The sequence below is a fragment of the Rana temporaria genome, chromosome 2 (assembly GCF_905171775.1).
Source record: "Rana temporaria chromosome 2, aRanTem1.1, whole genome shotgun sequence".
In the NCBI taxonomy this organism is placed as follows: domain Eukaryota; kingdom Metazoa; phylum Chordata; class Amphibia; order Anura; family Ranidae; genus Rana; species Rana temporaria.
This window is the reverse complement of record NC_053490.1, coordinates 372,569,889-372,581,358: the sequence shown is the minus strand read 5'-3', so window position 1 is coordinate 372,581,358 and position 11,470 is coordinate 372,569,889. Positions and strand designations below refer to the sequence as shown.

Here is an 11,470-nt window from a genome sequence, read left to right as displayed (position 1 = left end):
GCAATGGCATTCTTCATGCTTTCTCGGTACAGGACCCAACCTGAAGGTCTCCAGTAATTCCTCTTCTCACTTTCTATGGTATCTCTGGTAGTGTGTCTGAGCATTTCTTTTGAACTGAATCAGAAATGAAAATTAGTAACTAACCATCAGATGTGAGAATTAAACTTCTAATTTCTCACAGGCAGAGACAACAAATGTAGAAAGTAGAGGGGACTTTCTGGGGACCTCATGTGGGACACTAGAGTTCTACATAGATCCTACACTTATGCCCTGTACACACGATCGATTCGTCTGATGAAAACAGACCGATGGACCGTTTTCATCAGACAAACCGATCGTGTGTGGGCCCCATCAGTTTTTTTTTCCCCATCGGTGGAAAAAAAAATAGAACTCGTTTTTCGTATGGTTAAAAAAAACGATGGAAAAAAAAAAAACCGATAGTCTGTGGGGAAATCCATCGGTCAAAAATCCACGCATGCTCAGAATCAAGTCAAAGCATGCTCGGAAGCATTGAAACTTCATTTTTCTCTGCACGTCGTGTTTTACGTCACCGCCGTTAACCGATGGTGTGTAGGCAAGACTGATGAAAGCCAGCTTCATCGAATATCTGATGGAAAAATCCATTGGTTTGTTTTGATTAGGCGAACCGATCGTGTGTACAGGGCATTAGGATTTTAATCACACAAGGCTTTGCAATATATGTGAATACAGAGTATTAATTTAAACATAATTAATCCCCATCAATTTAAATAATTAAACCCATGGGAAATAAAGCATTAAAAGGGAGGGTGTTGGTTTGTTCCAGCCCATGTGCAGACTTCTCCAGCGGGAAAGACTTAGGCCGTTATATCCCTTAATGATGCTCTCTTATACTGGTGATAACCACTTGTCCAACCATGTACAACCTACAAAAGAAGAAACGGTTAGAGAAAAGCACACCACATGCATCTGCTCTCTCTCCCAACACCACCATACTGTAAAGACTTGTGATTGACTGCCATGGGTACTGATGCATTACTGCCTTCAGCATTGATATGGCATAAGCTGTAGGGACAATGGTCAACTATAATCAGCACAAATAGCCTAGCCGTGAAACTCTGTAGTGACTGACTTAAAATGATTTACCATTTCAAGAAAAATTGGATATTCCCTTCTTGAAAGGCTAAAAATAGCAAAATTGTACAGAGCAGCTTCATAAGAATTTTCATAATAGCAGCAACATATTTGAAAGCCTCCGTTTCTGGGTTGAGGAATATCAGAAAGTCAGAATTATAGCCAGCAGCTGGCTATCATATGATCAAAGTGCCTGACTCACTTTTGTTAATTCTGTCATTATTTCTTCTGAACATTACTAGTTTGACAAGTTAAAAAAATATCTACTTTATTCAGTTTTTTTATTTAGTTATGAAATTTCAGTACTGCACTGGGTGAATATTTTCATATGAAGTGCCTTGTTTTCTGCATACTTCTACAAAAAATAAATAGGGGGGGGGGGGGGCAATATATAATTTCATTACATAAACATTAACCCTTTCTTTATACTTTCCCCTCACTCGAGTAATAATGCAAAACCATTTAACTACTTACTCTATATCTTGTTGATTAAGCTGCTTTAAAGGTTTCTCTACACTTTGTGGTTCTTCAATATATCTGTAATACAGTAAAGTGCCTGCCCAGATCCTGAGACACAGACTCTCAAGATGCTCTTTTTATACCCAATCATCTTACTGGGCTATTGCCAGTTCACCCAATTAGTTGCAAAATGTGCTTTCAGCTCTTTGTCTAGTACCACTTATTTTGCCATTGCCAACATTTTGTTGCCCTGTCCCAACCATTTTGAGACATGTTGCCTGCCATCAATTTCAAAATGACCCTTTTTAGTTTTTTCTTAAAATGGTAAATTTTCTCAGTTTAAAAATTTAAAGGTTTTTAAAATTTCCTATTGTGAATAAAGTATGGGTTTATGAGACTTGCAAAATCATTGAATTCTGTTTTTGTGTAGATTTTACACAGCATCCCAACTTTTTTGGAATTGAGGTAGTATCTCACAGTGTTATCTTCATTCCGCCACAAAAGCTCAATGTTCATGCTTTTATCAATAGACACCTCAAAAGTGATACATGTTATGCTTTGTAAGTGGACTTTGATACAAAAAAAAAAAAAAAAAAAAAAACCACCCACACAACTGTATCCAGGATGCTCCATGCAATAAAACAATAAAAAGCATTAAATAGATTTACATTTGTGATAATAAAAAAGCAGAGAGAGAAAAAAAAAAAAAAAAAAAAAAAACACAACTGACAAAATAAATGTACAACACGTGTAATGATTTATTAAATTGACCTTATAGTCCCATGACAATAGCGAGTAAATAGTGCAGCAACATTTTTTTTTCACCACACTACTACAAAGCAAGCGAAGGCAACGCTGTAAGCAAACACATATATGTGAATTAATGTGATGCTTTGTTGACTTTTGAAATAGATGATTCGGAAGTTTAGCGTTCTTACAGTGGTCAGCAAAACAAACTTTTCATGAATGAATTCAAGGGGCTGCTGACTTTTTTCTGGAAATATATATCTGGCTTCGGTACTTTGAGATGCTGACTCAAAACACATATTCCGAGATCATCAATGGCATTCTCTATAATTTGTCACTATAGATTTCGGTACTACAGGCAATGTGCATTTTATTTTACATGTGAAGATCCAAAAAATTGGTCTTCCAGCAAAACTGTGCAGTTTTTGAACATAACTGATTCAAAAGATTTTTTTGCCCCTTCAGCAGGAATATCAGAGTTATTGTACCCAGATTGGCACCTCTGTTTAATTTCAGTTTGACTTATCTGGAGAGAAACGCATAAATGGTTGCAGATGAAACCACTTTGTTTTCACTTATTAGAAGATAGAAAAATACAGTAATCCAGAGCAACTGATAAGTGTCAACTTCCGTTTTGTTTAACTACTGTCTACATGATTTAGGGCAAGATTTTATCAGTTGACTTGGGTTACTTCACTTTGCACAATACTGCTTTTTCTTGTGACTTACTTAACAGGTTTGTTTCACAACCTAGCTCAGCAATATTGTTATCAGTCATTTCCGAATATTTGCAGCTAAATATTAAGGGAAATTATCACCAATTTGTGAAAAATGTACATCACACTTGCCACTGCGAGATCACAAAGAATACTGGATTTATTTTTCCTCCGGGAAAAGATAATAAACTGTACCTAAAATGGACCCACTCGGATAGGCTGAGATTAAGAGATGTTCAAAAAAGGAATAGGCTATGTTCATTAGAAGAATTGCGAGAGAAATACAGAACACCGTGGGATGGGTGGAGATATAGGCAGCTCCAACATTTTATTGAATCTCTTCCAAAACCTCTCCGTTGTGCTGAAAGGCTAAACCCATGGGAAAGATTAATAGATCAGGGGGAGATAAGTAGAATAGGTTGCTGATAACTTCCATGGACGACGGGTTAATGCACCCCCTGGAAAGATGGGAGATAGAACTGAACCAGGCAGCGCCAGAGATGCTGAGGAAGAAGGTTATGGACTAGGTGTATTCTACCTCAAGGGACACAAGGATAAAATAAATTAATTATACATTTTTGACCAAGTGGTATTATGTTCCCTCTAAAATGCATAAAATGAACCAAGATACCTCACCTCTGTGTTGGATGGAATGTGGGGAGGAAGGAAACCACGCCCATATATGGTGGCAATGTAGTTTGATTCAAACGTATTGGGTGGAAGTACTAGATCTAATTAAAGCAGATAGAAGGGAAGGAGATAGAATTAGATCCCTGGAAATGTCCATTTCACGCAATGGAAGGACCTAAGAAGTATAGAATGGCACTTACACCATTTCTGCTGAACACAGCGAAAGCACTAATCCCGAAATATTGGAAACTGAAGGAAGTGCCAAGGATAAAGGAATGGTTTAAGGAGGTAGACAGAACGAGGGTAATGGAAGAATTAATAAGTCTCCAAAAGGACGTAGAAATAAGATTTTAGAGTACATGGGGAAAATGGGTGGAATTTAAGCAGTCCCCAACTTATTTGGAGATCGTGGGGAGAGTACATAGAGGCTGGTACCTATGTGGTGGCTCTCCTACCCCCCTGGTCCCCCCCCCTTTTTCCCCCCCTTTCTCTTGGCCTGAAGGCAAGAGATATAAACACATATGTATGGAAATGGGATATATGTGGCGGGTGACGGTGTGTGGATATGCGTAAAAGTGCGCTTCCAGATATGTTTCCCTCTCTTTTTATCCCCTCCTCTCACTGTTTGGGGTGTTCCCCCACCCTTTTTTTTCCTCTTTTCACATAATTTGAAGGGATACAAGGGGGGGGATGAGGAGATCTCTCCTGTCCCCTCTCCGAAAGTAAAGATATATTTATATGCACAGATATATAAATGGGATACACATAAAGAGGGGTAAATATATGTGGGTAAGGGGGGGCTGCTCGGGATTTGCTCTTCCGTTTCTTCTGATCCCTATGTTTCCGAAGAGGTCTTGGTAGATAAAAGAAAAGGTGCTATGGTATAGATAGATCTACTTTAGGAGCACGTTTTATAGGATGGACCCTACCATGTTCCCATACATGTATTACTGTATGTTTTTATGAATGTATTTAGGTGTACTTTATAATGGTTTGTAATCTTAAAAATGATTTTGTAAAGTCTGTAAAAGTTTTTTACGTGAAAAAATAATAAAAATAATTTAAACACAACCTAGCTCAGCAATATTGTTATCAGTCATTTCCGAATATTTGCAGCTAAATATTAAGGGAAATTATCACCAATTTGTGAAAAATGTACATCACACTTGCCACTGCGAGATCACAAAGAATACTGGATTTATTTTTGAGGTATGAAGTATAGACAACATGTCATCGGAATCACAAAGGGTATGCTTCCATACAAATAGCACTTATTTTAAAGATAAGGCTGCTGTGTCTGCTTTTATTCCTTCATTCAGTAGCCAACAACTGACTTAAAGGGGTTGTAAAGACAAAAATATGTTCTTCTTAAAATTAAAGTCTGACTGTAGCTGATAAAGTAAAAAGTAATGTTTTGCATTATAACTAGTTTGATACCTGTTGAAATCGAGCTGTTTTATTCACCTCCAGCACTCCTGAATCATTATTCTCACTGACTTCCTGGTTTGCGGTGCGCATTCATTCTTGCTACATCACGGCCTAATGGAAACTACAGTTCCCATTAGGCTTAGCCTCCATGCCTGTGAGGGATAAGAGCATCTTCACGCAGGGCTGTAGTCATAGGGAGGGGGTGAGCACATTCTGCTTTCCACCATGCAAAACTGCTCAGATGCTGGTGGAAAGCAAGAAGAGGAGAGACAGGAAATGGCATTTTCAAACCTGGATTACTGTATTTTGGAGGTCAAAAGGAAAAACAAGGTAAGTGATATTAAAATGCTCTTGCTTACAGCAATCAATTGATCTAATAAAAAACAAACCTTTAGTGTTCCTTTAACTGTGGCCTTCACACAAATAAATCCATCTTTACATGTCCTGTGTGCTGTAAAGAATGTGCATTTGGGATGTAGAAGAGGAAAAAAATAAAAAAAAGTATCACTGACCTTAGTGTCTTGGCCTAATAGTTCCTGCTCAGCTTCATGTATTTCTTCTGCTGGATCATAGCTGTATAGAGGAAGCAGATGATGTCTAAGCCGGTCCACTCTAAGATGGAGAAATATATGAGGATAGTGGATTAAAATGCAGCCAAAAACAAGAATGTGGGATAAAGCCAACCTGCAGTAATTACCTGAAAACAATTGTTAAAATATGTATGGAGATGGGAATTTTTCATATAAATCTGAAATTTTCATAAATATAAATATATATATTTTAAATAAAATAAACAAACATACTGTATAGGGAATGCATGTGGCCATTATATAGTAAATACTTTCCTGTATGGGTTATCAAGTGACTTAGGCTTCATTCAGACGAGGCGGACTCTATCGCTACAGAGTCCGCAAGCTCAGCAGGAGAACTCTCCACTGATCTCCTCCGCTGAGCTGGCGGATTACAGGTCCCTCTCTGCTCACTGAGCGGGGGAAGGGGCTTGTTAAGCGCTGCTGTCTCCTATGGAGAGATCTGATGAAAACGGACAGCATGTCAGTTTTCATCAGATCTCACTCGATCCGATCCACCATGGACAGACGGCGACTCATCGCCATGTCTGATTTTAGAGGATCGGGTCGGATGTCAGCGAACATGTCACCGCTGACATCCGACGCTCCATAGGCTTGCATGGAGCGGCCGTTCAAGTCCCCCAACAAAACTGAGAGGCGGACCTGAACAATCCGACCGTGTGAAAGGGGCCTTAAACTACATGAGCAGCTAGTTTGGAATAGTCCCAGTCCAAAATCTAGCAGTAGTTAGTCACATTCAGCTGGACTTGTTTTGTAATGCTGAACAGGTTTTGTAGCTTATCCAAGCCACGTCTTTAGCTCTTATGAGCGTCAGGAAATTACCCTAGAATTTTATAACCACATAGGTAACAGAGACACCTTAACTAATCACCATGGAAAGGCAGATGTTATTGTCCAAGACACTCAGTGGAACTGACAACTGGCTTGGATGAGTTACAGGGCATCATTAAGATTACAGAACAAATCTAGTTGAATTTGACTAACTACTACTAGATATACTGGGGGGAATTCAATAAAGAATAAGTTGTGCCACTTTTCTGGCATTAATCTCTCGTTAACATATTGCATGAAGTTCATGAAGCGTCTGCGACAATTTGTGCTGAGAGTTACTCGTACGTCAAATTCAAGTAGTTCAAACCAGTTGTACCATATTAACATGCACACAATTCTAAATAAAACTGACAGTTTGTGTCTTACTAGAAAGGGGAGCTAATCAAGACCAACTCTCTTTTGTCATACAGAAAGTGACCTTGAGCAGAGAGCCTTTGCAAAAAAGTGTCTTATGCACATTCTAAAATAGGTGCAGCATGTGTCAAATTCAAGTACAAGTCATAAGTACTGTACATGAATTTGCTGCATATATTGCCACTTTTAGAAAGCATGCAAGACACTTTTGCAAAATGAATTCCAGGAATTGGATGAATGAGAACCTTCAAAAACATTAAAGTCCACTGTTTACAATCACATAGACCCCGTTTGGCAAACTTTCAGTGCAATAAGAGAGGCTCAGCAAAGCACGTAGAATGGTCTCCATATGAGAAGCATGGTTGCTACCTTGTTTTATGAATAGTTACAAACTATAAACAAAAACAAGACTGTTAAAACATTTAATTTGTTTTTTTTGTGTGCTGTTCATACCAGAATGCTGTTATGTGCAGTGTGGTACATTAAAATGGAAAGAAACTGCGCTATAATAACAGAAAAAAAAGAAAGAGGGGAAAAAGACCTGCAACATAGTCACAGTCTATTTACTCCAGGTGCTGCGATTACCGTGTAAACAATGGATACAAGAAATGAAACATGAAAAAAATATAAATCACGCTACCTCTACAACCCTTCTTGACAAACACAAACGTATACAAGTAAGTAATATCTAGTGATGTATATGGGAAGCTCACTGCTGTATCAAAACAGTGAAATATGGTGGCCACTAGGGTGCACTATGCAGCCACCTCAACACCCCTCAATAATAATGTAAAATTGGTACATCAAAATGCTGCATGCATGCATTTTAACGCAATTCAGTGCACATCAACGGCTGGCAAAACTATTGAGAAAGAAGCGGTTCATCGTTTTGTCCTTTTCTGGTACAATCGTTTTTATTGAAATTCTTGAAGAATTGAGGAAACTATAATAATCATCCCATGCAGGGGATGTGAACAAATATGCATGACAAAACATAGCTTGATAATACACAGTAAACACAAATGTAATAACGGGAAAAGTCGAAAATGCAGAAAAACCTGCAAGAAGTAGAAAAACAGAACCAAATTTGAGGACATACGAACAGAAATACAAATGCAAAAACATACAAAAAAAAAACACAAGGGAAAGACAAAGAAGAAAGAGAGAAAAAGAAGAAGGAGGAGAGCTAAAGGAGAAAAAGGGGTACCAAGCAGAAAGGTGGAATGGGAAAAAGACAAGGGAAGGGTCAGGTACCCCCAGGTCGGGAGAGAAGAGAGGGTCAATTGGCGAGGCCCAAACTGATCGGATGAAGAGCGGGAAGAGCGTAGGACCACCAAGGGCCCCAAACCTTGAGGAACTTGGCGTGGGAGTCATGAAGAATGCTGGACATCTTCTCATTAATCATAAGAGTTGTTAAGATGCTCTTCACCTCAAACAAATAAGTGGCCAACTTTAGTTGATGAGAAAAGAGGCCCGGGATTGGGCAGTGAAGTAAGGCCCATTTGGCATCTCTGCGGGGGGATATGTGGAAGAGAGCGGACAGAAGACCAAACACCCTTGACCAGAATCCCACCAAACAGGGGCCGGACCACCAAATATGAAGTTCATCTCCACGCTGACCACAGCCTCTGAAACATCCATCGCTGCAAGATGGGTTCATTTTGGCAATTTCAAGGAACCCAGTACCAACGGAGGAGCACCTTATAGGCTGCCTCCAGGGTAACCGTATTAAAAGGAACATTTTGCAGTATTAGACCAGACCTTGCTCCAGTCCGGTAAATCAATATGAGAGAAGTCCCGCTCCCAATGGTGGACATAAGACAGCAAGGATGGAGTCCCACTTGAATTAAGAGAAGAGTATATCAAGGATATCGTACCCGGAGATCCCGGCGATTCTTGGCACCTAAGCTCAAAGGCCGTTTTCTGGAAGGGGAAAACATCATTGCGCCTGAGAGAGACGAGATCCAGTGTCATAATTGGAGATAGCGGAAGAATTCCACAGAAGGGGCATGTTTTTTTCTTTTATATTTTTTCTCATACACTTCACGGCTCTTTCCTCTTGCTCCCCTAAGGGCTGGATACCCTTTCCTTTCACCGCCCTCTCTTCTCTTTTCTCTCTCTTCTTCTTCACCACGGATTGATTCAAAGTTACATCTCACCAGCGGTGCTTAGACGCTCACTTCACAGTGGGCATTTGGCGCCTAATTAAGCTCAAAAATCAATCAATCAATGAGTTTCTCAGATAAAAGCCAACGAAGGAAAGGCACGAGTTCCAAGAAAATGTTGGACTTGAGAGAACCCATGGTCTGGCCTCCAGGAAAAAACATGAGGTTGTTCTAGGCCAGGGGGAAACAGGGGGTTATTTAGAAGGGGAAGGAGCGGGAGGGATGGGTACATAAGTCCACCGGAGTACCGGACTGCGTCCCAGAGTTTTAAACTATGGGCCAGCAAAGGGCTGAGTGAGGGGGGAATTATTTTAGGAGGGAGCCATAAGAGAGCGGAGATAGGGACCGATGCGCAGTTGGGGGGGAGGGGGATCTCCAAAAAACCCAGGAGGGAATATCGGAGGTAGTCTGGAGCATGGTTAGCTGGGAGATTTGTGCGGCCTGATAGTATTTGGCAATGTTCGGGACTCCAAGCCCGTTTCTCAGTCTGTGGGCATATAGGGTAAAGCGAGAAACCCTGGGGCGCTTGTTGGCCCAAATAAAAGAAGGAAGCTTCTTCTGGAGGAGACGCAAGAAAAATGCAGGGATCCACACTGGTAGGGCCCGAAAGAAGTATAAGATCTTTGGAAGGACCGTCATCTTGACGGCAGAGATGCGCACAATCCAAGACAAGGTGGGGAACTTCCAGGATGTCATGAGCGCCGTGATGGCACGTAATAGGGGATAATAGTTCGCAGAAAACAAAGAGGAATAGGATGAAGTCAACTTGATACCAAAGTATTCTAGAGTGGAGCCAGACCAGCGGTATGGGAAGGAGGATTGAAGGTGAGCAACCAGGGGGCTCGGAAGGGAGATATTCAGCGCTGTGGTTTTATGAGGATTAATCTGGAGCCCTGAAATGGCGGGCCAGGAGGGATTATAAGTTAGGAAGAGAGACAATTGGGTTTGTGAGGGTTAAAAGAACATCGTCCGCAAACATATTTACTTTGTAAAATAACAAGTGCTTTTGCGCTAATACGAATCCTCAAATGTGCAATAACCTAAACAAAATATATACAGTGCAGCAAAACCTAAAAGTGTTTACAATACACAAAACAGAAATCAAAAGGGGGTGTGATTCTGCGCAACATGTCTCACAAAATTAGTGACATACAAAAATGTGACCACATAAGAACCCAAAATATGGGAAAAAACACTTGCAATCCTCTATAAATGATTCCAATCCGTCCACCCTTTCAGCTGATACCGCGTCTCCTTCACAAAATCACCACAGCGTGCGTATAAATGTAAGAGAGAGAGAACAGAAGGAGGGACTCCAATAGTGAAAGTACAGTAAACCAGGTGAAATTTATTAAAGGAAAAACCTGTGCCTACATGTAACAAAATTAAAAAGTGCAGCAGTAATAAAAACGAGCGGCGTTCCACAGCGCCGGCTTACGTCACTCCAGGTGTACGTCCGTCTGGTTTACTGTACTTTCACTATTGGAGTCCCTCCTTCGGTTCTCTCTCTCTTACATTTATACGCTGAGTGCTGTGGTGATTTTGTGAAGGAGACGCGGTATCAGCTGAAAGGGTGGACGGATTGGAATCATTTATAGAGGATTGCAAGTGTGGGATATATCTGGATGCCTATTTTCTTCTGCCTGGAGGTAAGAGGCTAGTGAGCCCAGGGAAGGATTTGATTCACCATCCACTGGACCCTATTATTTCATGTTTTGAATTTAACATCATCACACATCCCTATCGGGCAGGATTCACTATATTTTCTGCACATCACATATCCAGCATTTTTTGCTGGAGTGGTTTATTTTATTTTATTTTTTGGACTTTAATGCTATTCTTCTTTTTCTATTTATTCATGCACTTTTGAGTTGGAAGACTCTCTTATAATATTATATATATATATTTTCACTCATCATATTTTCCCTAAAGAGTTTTTTTTGATTCCCATATTTTGGGTTCTTATGTAGTCACATTTTTGTATGTCACTAATTTTGTGAGACACGTTGCGCAGAATCACACCCCCTTTTTATATTTACTTTGTAACATTCGCCTGTGTATGGGATCCCATTAATATTTGGGTCAGCTCTGAGAGCCATGGCCAGGGGTTCAAGGGCTAGGATGTTTTGATCTTTTGAAGGGCCCATAGCAATTTAACACACATAAAAAACACTCTTCACCGCACATAAAAATGCATGCCAATGGAAGGGAAATGCACATCCATTTTAAGCACCCTATGTGTCAACAGGCTCCAACATAATTTGATAGCGCCGTTTACTTTAAAGTGAATTTCAAGTCCGGGTTTTTTTTTTTTTTTTTGCCTGACTAGATAATCAGGTAGGTCCTATTATGTAGTTTTGGTAAAACTTAAGATAACTGTACAGTCAGACAGTAAATGCGTATGGTGCACTTGAGATTAACTCAATATTTGTCCTGG

The 11,470-nt window shown here is 40.1% G+C and overlaps 1 protein-coding gene across 1 annotated transcript in view; it reads right to left on the bottom strand.

The window, feature by feature from the left end:
• Nucleotides 1-595: 595 nt before the first annotated feature.
• The window catches only part of SMIM29 (small integral membrane protein 29), a 48,766-nt gene continuing 37,891 nt past the window's right edge, over nucleotides 596-11,470 (bottom strand). The window contains exons 5-6 of the mRNA XM_040337804.1: nucleotides 5,606-5,705; nucleotides 596-905 (exon numbers count right to left, since the gene is read on the bottom strand). Of these exons, the coding sequence (XP_040193738.1) occupies nucleotides 837-905; nucleotides 5,606-5,705 (169 nt within the window). The 3' untranslated portion in view covers nucleotides 596-836. The remainder of the gene's footprint in view (nucleotides 906-5,605; nucleotides 5,706-11,470) is intronic.